General features: G+C 46.8%; 1 protein-coding gene and 1 long non-coding RNA gene across 2 annotated transcripts; one reads left to right on the forward strand and one right to left on the reverse strand.

Annotated features, from left to right (window-relative positions):
• The first annotated feature begins 1,580 nt into the window (after nucleotides 1-1,580).
• Nucleotides 1,581-2,336, forward strand: LOC125537389. Its single transcript, XR_007295850.1, has 3 exons — nucleotides 1,581-1,916; nucleotides 1,993-2,068; nucleotides 2,154-2,336. It is a non-coding gene; the product is annotated as an uncharacterized LOC125537389 (long non-coding RNA).
• An 8,196-nt stretch (nucleotides 2,337-10,532) lies between these two features.
• Nucleotides 10,533-11,513, reverse strand: LOC125525143 (VQ motif-containing protein 4). Its single transcript, XM_048690163.1, has one exon. The coding sequence runs from the start codon at nucleotides 11,416-11,418 to the stop codon at nucleotides 10,702-10,704; it is 717 nt and encodes a 238-aa protein (XP_048546120.1). The 5' UTR covers nucleotides 11,419-11,513; the 3' UTR covers nucleotides 10,533-10,701.
• Between the last annotated feature and the right edge of the window lie 211 nt (nucleotides 11,514-11,724).

Here is an 11,724-nt window from a genome sequence, read left to right on the forward strand (position 1 = left end):
GAGGAATTGGACAGAAGCGGCAGCGGAGAAAAGAGACAAGTACGACTTTCAAAATGGTCGTGGTGTTGGAATGGTAATACGTTAAATATTTATTTTTCCATTTAAAGTCTGCAATTAATTATTAATTAAATATGATTGTATGATTCTTTATGTTGTAGATCGATGACACCATTACTGAAGAGTACCGCTTAAACAAAATAAGAATGGAACAGGCTGAAAAGAACAAGAAATCCAGTACGAGAAAGTCTAACATTACTGGAAGGAGAACATGCGTGAGTACATCTGAGGCTTCAGCTACCCAGAACCCTATTATGGATCGGATTTTGACTGAGCTGAAGCACATTCGTAAGGATATGCTTCGTATGCCGGAGCTATGCGCACAGGTACAAGTTTTCTGATTTTGCCGTTCACAATGGTTTTCGATGTGTCACATAACTAATTACAACTAATTTTTAATCACAGAGGGTCATAGAGAAATTGAACAAAAGCGCTGTATTTTACAAAGCCGGTGATAGTGAAAAAGAAGAAGAGAATGAGTATGGTGAAAATAGTGAAAGTAGAAACTATGGTGGAAAACCTCGTAAGGAATTTGTATATAATCCTGACGTGGACAATTTCGAAACACCGGGAAAAAAGAATGTGCAAGAGGATGATGAAGATGATATTAATGATTCTGAAGAGAAGACACCTTATTATTGCACACCTGAATATTTCGATAGTTTCAAGGGTGATGAAGAAGATCCTATCGAAGTTCCTGAGGTATCTGATGAGAAATCCGTTACATCTTTAGGAACAGATGAAATCGCATCACGTGGATCGGTAGATTGTATTGGAGAAGATGAGGTAGAGGAGAAGGGTGTAGGGAAACGGAAGCGGAGACGATCAAACCTTATAAAGTCTCCTTATATTCCCGTTATACCTACAAAGCGTGCAAAGCGTTCAGCAAAAGCAAGTGAGTTTTATCATATTATTTTCGAGCTGAAATTACTACTTATCATTGAATTATTAACATATTACCGTCATGTATTGCAGAACTATTCGAGAAAGAAGTCTTTGAAGAAGAATACGATGTGATTAAAGCTAGTGTTAAGTTTGTTCGTGCTTATCAGCGGTCAGCAAAACATAGAAAGAAGGAAATATTCAATGATGGCATGCGCGAAGGTCTGAGTGCAGAGAGGGCTTGTAAGATTCTTGACCATGAATGGCTAACCGGTGATGTAAGTTATTGTTCTGTTTTCTATTAGCATTCAATGCAAATTGGAATTGTTATACATCATTTAAATTATTTTCAGGTTATCAATGCTTATTCGTCGTATCTGTTGGGAGTTGTTGGTGAAGATCGTCATATAATGCCGACCTGGCTGGTCAATTGGTTACTTGAATTTAGACCGGACACCCAGGGAGGAAAAAATGACAACGAAGTTGTGGCGAAGAAGAATGGACCCTTGAATAGATGCACCGATGAGTATTTTAAAAAAGATAAGGTAAGTTCAACTGCCTTAAAGTATGCATATATGGGATATAAATAATAAGATAGTATATGTTGATTGCATCATATTTTCGTTGTGATGCAGCTTTATATTCCTCTTAATAAGGGAAATACCCACTGGGTTTCGGTTGTCATGCATCGCCCGAAAGAAGAGTTTTAGGTTCTTGATTCTTTGATGGGACCCGAACTTGACAGTGAAATTACAGAAAAAGTTGAGGAGCTGGTACGGCATAAATTTACATAAGCATATTGAAATTATCATTTAGTAACTGAACTATGTTAAATTCTTTTCGTGCTATTATGTATATGAACAAAAAAATCAACTTGGATATGACATACGTGATGCGAATGCGAGCGGTGCTGTGAATTTTCCGGATGTGTCTACCTGGCCTATCAAAACGTATAACATCCCACAACAAGAAGACAGGTGAGTAAATACTTTCATATTGTTTTAATATCTTACCTCAAATGCGAAATTATGAACTGTTGTTTGTACGGACCAGCAATTCATGTGGAATATTTGTTCTTCGATGCTTTCAATATTGGAACGGTGAAAAATGGACAAGCCATTTTTCTCAGGTCTGGTTTTTTTTTCAAATGCTTATATTCAATTAAATTCATTATGTAATACTATTTGAATTGTACTAATATGAAGTTCTAACAGGGGTCAATTGATAAATCGAGGGACTTAATGATTGCGCAGCTTATTTTTTCGGAGAGAAATACGCTCAACGATGTGAAGGACAAAATTACCCGGCTTGCAAAGAAGAAATAAATGTGCCAAAATTTTTGTAAAAGAAAATTTTGTAGGCTCAAATAATGTTTACATTTATTTCGACTATCATGTCTTGTGATGAAGAAGACACTACTATTTTGAATATTTAAGTCGAGAATGACATTTGGATTATTATGTTGTCTTCATGCCGTTGTCTTTACATTTGAAATCTTCATATTTATAGTTATGCAGTCGTCAAGTTGTTTTCCTGTACTGCTGAATGTTAAAAAAAATGTACATGTATTTATTATGCACTTTAAAGCACTGTCGCCGTCGCTTATTATAACACCCACGTTCTTAATTTCCTTTTCTACAAAAAAAATTGCCGACAAGTGCGCCGGCCAGTCTGACGTCAGACAGGACCGACGGCACTGTCCAACAGGGCAGCGTCGAACGATGGGTAGCATAACTAATCAAAGACGCTCGACTGCAAGTGCGCCGCCGGGTATATAAGCTGGTCGTCACGCGCTCCGTCGGGCGAGGTGGGACTAAAACTTAGCTATCGCAGCCACCGTGCCTGCAGCGACGCGCGTGACCGCGTGGGCCGGCCCAATAACATTGTTTCCGCCCACGGTGCGACGATGGCCCAAGTAGCACGCGACGCGACGACGACCCAAGTTCCACGCGGGGCGACTTGGGATGTTTAGTCCCACCTCGGCCGACGGAGCGCGCGACGACCAACTTATATACCTGGCGGTACATAGGCTATCGAACTCCTTTCGTTGCCTTGTACTGCTGCCGCCGTCCGACTCTACCCTATGGGACAGTGCCGCCGGCCGACGCTGCCACTGTGGGACAGTGCCGCCGGCGCACTTGTCGGGTGTTTTTTTTTAAAATGACGGCGTTCTAAGCGACGGCGACCGTGCAATGCAAAAAATATACAGTAAACAGCGACGGCAGTACTATGCAAAAATGAGCACGTCAAAATAAACAACAGCGACTTGCACAAAATTAATAGTAAAAATTAACACATCAAAATAAACAAAGTAAAACTCCTTCTTGCATTACATAGTCTGTCATCAAAACAAAATAGTCTGACATCAACAAAGTAAAATAAGTTCATATAACATATTATAACAATTATTAAAGATCAAATGTATAGAACATTAAAAAACTGTCTTCAATGAAAGGGTTGAACGATCTTCCATAGCCATCCATAATAAAATTGTCTTCAATCAAAGGGTGAACCAATCTTCCATACTCCACAAGTTAAGCAAAGTTCCTACATAACAATAAGATATGTGTTAATTCACAATGAACAAATAAATTCGGTTTGAACAATAACATATACAATAACATAAGAAAATCATACTTAGGATTTTGAGGGCACGTGGACTTATAATGACCCGTAACACCGCACAGTCCACATTGACGTTTGCTTTTCTCATCAAAAGCTTTTGGTCGCCCATTTTTAGTGACATCAGGACCATCCTTACCGCGGCCTTTAACATTCTGTTTTGGTGCGCCTTTGGTGTTAACTTTTGCGGGATCACGAACAAGACCATGATCTTGATTAGGCTCGAATGCATCGTCGTTCACAAACTGTACCTCCGCACCAGGCTCATCCTCCTCAGTGTAATCATTATCTATTATGTCCCTCAGAGCCGCCTTTAACTTATCGAATAAAAATGGTTTATGGCATGCTTTATGAGTTGCTTCAGCAGATAAGATAGTCAACTCGCTGTACCTAGCTCTGTCCCCTGCACCTGCCCATCCCCATGCAAACAGATCGCTAGTGCGCTTCACGGGAAGTCCACCCCTTGCAACTTGGCTCAACCTCCGCAGTACTAAACACTTAGGTATCTCACGTAAGCGTAGCTGAATCAGAATGCGAAGAATGTGTTTGCAAGGAAGTCCTTTGCGATACATGCTTCTGCAACTGCACTTCATAGTTTCTTCTAAGTTACCTGGAGTGTAGTCCACAGTGAATCTGATATCTCCATTTTCCTTCCATGTCAGTATGAATCTGTGAGTGTCTGCTCCTCTCAGTCTCTCAAGGACCTCTAGCTCCCGTGCCTTCTTCATATCTTCCTGCAAGATATAAAAGTTTGCCGCAGTGAACTCACGGGCAGCTGATTTCTCAATATCTTTACACTCATCCAATACTGGTACTGGAACTGTCTGTGAGTTTGTGCAATCGTCATGCGCCTCATTCTCACGGAGACGAACTATGCAGTTCTCATAGTGCACAATCATATCAACAATAGTCATACCGGAGTCTAGATGCAAGTGAAGGCATGAATTCAGACTCTCACTTCGCTGGTTACTTCGCATACCTAAGAAAAACCCACCTGACAGATATGATGCAGCCCAAAGCCTTTTCTTCTTGTACATCCTACGTAACCATGTCTTTGTTTTCTCCGACTGCCATTTGGCGGTAAACGCTGCCCATCTCTCCTCAAATACCTTTTTTGAAGTGGCATAATAAAGTAGAGACCTGAACTCCTTTAGAGACTTATGATGAAGGTGTTTCTGCATGTTCTTCTCAATATGCCACGAGCAAAGACGATGCCAAACCTCCGAAAGTACCTTTCTTATGGCCTTAATCATAGCTGCATCTCCATCAGTAATTACTGACCTGGGCCTCTTCTGACAGCGAGCCCTCAAAAACGTCTGAAGCAGCCAGACATATGTATCTTCCGTCTCGTCAGACACAAGAGCACAACTGAATACCGTGGTGCAACGGTGGTTGTTCAGACCGACAAAAGGTATAAATGGCATGCCATACCTATTCATCCTGTATGTGCTGTCGAAGACTATCACATCACCGTAGTCAACATAGTCTCGACGTGATTGAGAATCACACCAGAATATGTTTTTCAGCCTTCCTTCATCATTGACGGTGTGCTCAAAGAAGAAATCTGGATCTCTCTCTTTTCTGGTCATCATGATCCCAATGGCAGTGTCTGCATCACCTTGTGCAAGCAACTTCATTTTTTCTCTATAACACATGTTATAAAGCTTCTTCCTCCCAAAACCAGCCTTTGCATATGACCCGGAGCGCGCAACGAGTTGATCATAAATCATATGTTTCCTGATTCCAGAACCTGCCATGGTTAAGATCTCAGCCTTCTGATATTCTTTTATCTGATTGTGAGACCGAAGAAACGTGACTCCATCCGGTCTAGCTAGAACGTGACTGTGATCATCATTGAAACTGCTGACATACCAAATGTCACGCTCTTTATCAAGTTTCAAAGTTATATGCGCATCACAGAAGCAACGAGTCTCCCCTCTCAGTCTGCGGGTCCTGCCTTCCATTGTACAACGTTTTGCCTGTCGTTTCCCAGCTCTCGCACACACATACTTTCTCAAGCGCTTAGTTGCTTCAGGACCTTTCGAATATTTCAGTGAGTCCTTTCTTACGCTGAAACCATGCTCGTACGCATACTGATTATAGAAATTGTAAGCATCTCCTAGTGACTTGAACGTCTTCCTCATGACCTTCCAATGCATGTCCAATGATTCTTGCTGATATTCATCAAATCCGATGTCAAAATTAAACAGATCATCACCAACATGCTCATCATTCCCGCTTGTACCATCTACATCTCCCTGTAAATTAATGCATTAAACCATTTATGTCAGTCAGTTATAATTTTAAAATATACTTTAGTGATGTAAGTTTCAAAACTTACTTTGCTGGAGCTGTCATCATGAGATTCATCAACGTGCGATTTGTCACTTTCATCGTCCACAATATTCCTCACAAAGTCCCCGTCCTCGTCCATCTGCGCGCATTGCAAAAAAAAACATGTAAGCGCTCATATGGTTATTATGTCATTTCTTCTCTGATTTTATTAATAACATACCCGGAGTGCACTTTCAGCAAATGAATCATCTATATCCATATCATCATCATCATCGCCATGTCGCTGCATCATGCAAAAAAATACTAAATTTTCCGTGCGGTCTATCATATTTACCCCCTCATATTTATTGTTCTATCAACATTGATCACACTTACATTGCCACTATAAGATTCATCCAAACTCATGTAGTTCTCCTCACGAGGTTCATCCATATTCCGTGACGAGGTTTCGTTGTCCTCGCCGTAATCATCGCCATCATAATCTCCCTCCTCCTCTAACTATATATAGTTAAAAAAAATTGTACGGTGAATCAAACGCCGTGTAACATCATCCCTAAACAACTATCTTATCAAGCACAACAATGTCTCAAACCAACCTCTTGCACAGCGGCGAGGATTTCAGCTGGATCCATTTCCTCCGATGACGAACGTGATGACGGCGTGACGTTGCTGGCCGGCGGAGGCAGGTGTCGACGGCGTGAGGACGATGGCTGGTCGTAGTAGGCGTAGTGCGCGGAGGGAGGCGGCGACGTAGATCGCGGGTGGGCGGCCATCTGGGCGACGGGAATGGAATGCGGCGGCGGGCACGCGCGCCGGCAGCGGTAAAGGCGCCGGGGCACGCGCGGCGGCCTGTTTGGGCCGCGACTCGGGCGACGGCGACTTCGTGCAGATGGGGGCCAACGTGGAGACGGCGTGGATGCGTTAGGGTTCAGGGTTTCGATGGCGGGCGTCGTTGGCTACTGTGTCTTTTTTTTCCTCCAACAACTGTCCACGCCAACGTCGAGACGTGAGGGCGTACGGCGACGGGTGCGGGTACGCGGGCGGGCGGGCGTACAGCGACGGGTGCGGCATACGCGGGCGGGCGTACGACGTCGCGCGCGACGTACGGCGTCGGGTGGGTATTTCTATATCTAATGTGAAATTACCATACTACCCACTATACGTTTTAGGGGGGGTTGTACCCAAGCACTCCCCAAAGAAATATAAGAGCGTTTAGAAGACTACTTTAGTGATTTAAACGCTCTTATATTTCTTTACCGAGGGAATACTATTTTGTAAACTGTTGAAGATCTGGTGGGTTCGCATTTGGGACTGCATACTCTTTTTCCTAGCATGCCCTTTTTTCGTTTACCAGTCAGAAAAATCACAGGCAACGCAGACAGCCGATGGTGGATGTGAGTTGGTTGGTGCACATACCTTGGACCGTTTTTTTAGAACCGCAAACCGTAGAACAGTTGTTCTTACGGTATTTTCAGTTATATAATCAAAGTAATATGTACAAGCAGAATTAAGAAAAAGAGAAAAGAGAAAACACAAACCTATTCGATTCCGGTCTTGGGAATCATCTTTTGATCCTGGTGTCAGCAGCACTATGTGAACCAAACCAGTCTTTTAAAGTTGTCCAGTTCTTCTGCTTGATCTTGTGTTCTACTCCCTCCGTTCCGATTTACTCGTTGTGGTTTTAGTTCAAGTTCTTGTTTGATGTGCAATTCATTTCTGAACTTGCACCGTCATTGTCGTTGCAGACACTAGAATGCGCGCAAGCTATTCGCCCGCTTGACGCGATGAGAATCGCCGCGAACGCATTGACTAATCGCGATCTAAACTACGCGTCAAGCGATCGATCTCGCAATCCACGAACTTGGGACGCAAAGCACCAAAAGGTTTACGTTTTCTTTCTCGTCGTCGGCCCCATAGAAAAAACCAGCAGTGCAGTTTAGTGTTCCTCCATGTTCCCCGAGGAAGACTTGACCAATTCGAGGGGCTAGAGATGACTGGACTGGGCAGATGCAGCTAGCCATTTCACATAGTGATTGCCCACCAACTGACTCATTTACCGTGTGAAAGATAAATCGACGCGGGAGAGGTGAATGATGATAGCTACTACTTCTAATGTAATGTGTGCCTTCTTCGGGCACGCCGCTGTCCAGCGAACGAGCGAGAAATATTCAGAGTGCGTGTTCTGGTTTGATCTTTTCAGGAAAGAAAATGAGAGTTTGATGCGATCTTTGTGGGCGGTGTTCAGTTGACTCTGCATTTGGCCAGTTCAATATGCAGACCCCTACGTTTCAGTTTGGATATTTGAATGTTATCTTCGCTATATATATATGTACTTAGTTGACTTCCGCATAGCTTATATAGTACAAAATCAAATACAGACATGTACTCACCCAAAGTCCTCGATACGACCATATCAAATTAGCAGTTTGCAGCATTTCTGATATTCTGATACGCACAAATATTATTTCAGCGGTAGTGCTAACTTGACCTTGGAGTCCAGTTATAGCATTTCCTGTAGCCCGTCGGTCCGAGACGCCTAATATGACACCAAACTGAGGCAGCTAGCTGGTGAACACACACACGCAGGCACACATGTTTGGTACCATCTCATTGGCAAAACATGGCGATTCCTTGGTCTGAATTCTGATACAAGCCAAGCCAAGCTGCCCGCCAACCAACCCATGGCCTGTTGCCCCAAGTCAAGGCAGTTGGCGGCGTACGTAGCACGTCCTCCAGAGGCAGCATCCAAGTTAAGTTCCAAGCTGTGCATGTCACCGTCTATCTTCTGCTCATCCTAGAGGATTCCTCTCTCCCGCCCTTTTCTTCGGTCCTGACGTCGGTCTATGGCCGTTGTGCGTGCGTGCGTGCAGCCTTTTTTGACCTTTCTTTCAGTTGATCGGTTCAGCATTGTGCTCTACTCCACAAGGGTGGTAGAACTTGTCCGGTTGTTTAAATTACCGGGCACGTCGCCCTAGCTTGCTCAAGCTACCGCGCTCACTGTCCTTGGAGCCATTCGTTATTAAGTAGCCATCTCGAGCGACTAAGATATGTACTTATGGTCGTCGATGTCGCAGGGGCCGGCCAATTGCCGCGGTCATTTCCTTTGGGTCGATCAAGTTCACTTGCACAACAGCAACAACTAACTGCAGTATGTATTATCCAACAGCAACTGGCGCGCAAAGGGTCAACAGACGGATGCAAATCAAAGAAAGAAAGAAAGAGAGGGTACGCTACGCACACGAGCGCAGCTTCCTTGAGCTCTACGATTGAGTCGATGGGTATCAAGATCAAGACATTTGACACACCACGATCGACCGATCGATCTCGATCGCGTGGCCCCCAAATTCCGTTTAATTACGAGGTCAGTGTCTTTGGCTGCTTCCTGAACGAGTGAGGAAGGGTGCAAATTAAGACGCTGATGGATGGACGGAGCCGCACGGAGATCGCGGGATTAATCATCGCGCGCGCAAAGTCAAACCGGAGCAGGTGGCAGAATTATTAAGCGGCAGTGCACGGCCGGGATTAAACCCCGCACTGCTCACGGTTCATTACCGCCATGAGATCTTCGTCAGAAAGGCTGTGGAATTATGTGTGCTCTCTCTCTCTCTTCTTCCTCGCGTCGGTTCTACTACTACTCCGGACAGTAGGTAGCTGCCGGTCGCCCGGTCGCCCGGTCCAAAGCGGTCAACAAGGCGGGCCCGCCACCTTGCCATTTGGTCATGGTGGTCGTAGTTAGTAGTGGAACGCTCTCTCTGTCCGGTCCCTAACTTTGCTTTCTCCATTGCTACACTTCTACTGCTACTTTGCTTGCTTTACATTGTTTTCTCCTCGTAAAGTCGGGAGGGGAGGCATGTGCCCATACGTACTGACCTGTGATGCACGCACCACCGAGGCCAAGGGCGGAGCCGCTTTGGGGAAAAGCAAAGGTGCACCGATGATGGGTTGCACTGCCGGCCGGCCGGCCATCCGCCGCCGGCGCACCACCACCCGCTGTCCCGGGCGGTCAACTGGACAGTCCAACTCCTCCTTCCTTGTGCCGCTTCTCGGCTGGATGCTTGACAACGACGCCTCCTTTGACCCGAACCCGATGCCAGCCAGATCACTAGCACTAGCACAGAACTCTTCAAGGCACATAAATGTAGTAAAAGAGAAATTCAAAGTTGCAATAATTCTACGTCTAAAAGTCACGGCTCGATGTGACATGACGGCTTGTTCGTCTGTTGTTCCTTCGACACTGCAATCTCTCTGAATCTACAGGAACAAGTACAGGGGAGGGGCACTGCCCCCCCTCTGATTCTACGCCATTGAAGAAGATGCTCTGACTCTTGCGGCCTTGTCGGGGAATTTAATTAGGGACACTGAGGAGAATTCTGGCAGAATTCCTTGTTCCATCTTGTGTCAGGCTGGATGCTTGCATAGATTTGGGAAGAATTCTGAATGCTGCAACCGTTATTGGTACAGTGGATGGTTCGTATCTTGGCGGAAATTAAGCTTTGGTAGCGCAACTTAAAAGACGAGAGATGTGCATGCCGTTTCCATGAATGAGAGGAAAGAAAGGGATGGGAAATATTTTCCGGAAATTAACTGCATGATGAAACGGAGACAGTTAATTGTGAGAGTAAATTAGGCACAATTAGCACCGATCCGATCCACCAAGAACAGAGGAGGGCAGGGGAGGAGCTCAAAGAGTGTGATCCTTTTCCGTTCCTTCGCGAGCCGTCGCTCAACAACGCGAGCAAAAATTACAACATACTACCAGCACCGAGGACGAGCTACTCCGGACAATTCAGTAATAGTACGCCGCCGTACGTCGTACGCTCTACGCGGCGGAGAGAGTCGGCTCGCTCACTCCGACGACGGCGCGGCGGAGGCGGAGGCCATCCGGGGGGAGGTGACGGGGAACAGCGGCAGCAGGCGCGGCGGGGGCTCGCCGGCGCCGCCCCGAGGGGACGGGTGGAGGAAGAAGCCCTTGCGCGCGATGGCCGCGCGCTCCGCGGCCGCCTCCTGCTCCGCCGGGGACGCCGACGCGGACCGGTTGAAGGGGTCGGACACCAGCGGCGTGACGGGGCTGAGCGCCAGCGACGGGAAGTCGAGCACGCTGGGCGACAGCAGCTCCGGCAGCGCCTTCCTCGGCGACGCCCCCGCGGCGGCCGCCATGGCGAGCGGCGCGATCATCTTGAGGTTCTTGAGGCTGCTCCGCCGCTCGTACAGCTTGAAGGACGGCTTCTTCGGGCGGCACGGCCCGCTCCCGCTCGCCGCCTGGTTCCCGGCGCTGCCGTTGGTCGTCGCCGCGGCGGCGGCGCTCTTGGAGGACTGCTCGGAGCCGGTGAGCATCTGGACGACCTGCTTGAAGGAGGTGGTGTCGGCCTGGACGAAGGTGGTGGGGAAGGGGGTGGTGTCGATGGTGCGCGGCACGGGCCGCGGGGACGGCGGCAGCGGGCTGGGGCGGTGGCTGGAGGGCGACGCGGCGGAGGACGGCGAGGAGGAGGAGGTGGAGGAGGACGGGGAGTTGGGGTCCCGCGGCGCCATGGGGAGGAGTTGCTTGGGCGCAGCAACTTCCATTGTTGGTTGGTTGGTCTCGGGGATGGATGGAGAAGAAGGGAGGGGGGGAGGGCTGGGTTCAGGGACGGCGGAGGGAGTGGGAATAAGAAGGGGAGGGAGCGAGGGAGTTGTGATGCATGTAGTGTTATTTATTTATTTTTCTTCCTTTGACCGTGAGGTGATGCACATAGTTGGTGTGTGGGGCTTGACATGTCCGTTCCGCGCTCCCGTGTTTTCTTGCCGGTTTTCAGTTCACCAATTCTCTTTTTCCTAAAAAAAGTCTTTTCATTTTCTTGGGAGGCATTTTTTCCCTTTGTCATGGTATTG

Source organism: Triticum urartu, chromosome 1 (genome assembly GCF_003073215.2).
Source record: "Triticum urartu cultivar G1812 chromosome 1, Tu2.1, whole genome shotgun sequence".
Lineage (NCBI taxonomy): Eukaryota > Viridiplantae > Streptophyta > Magnoliopsida > Poales > Poaceae > Triticum > Triticum urartu.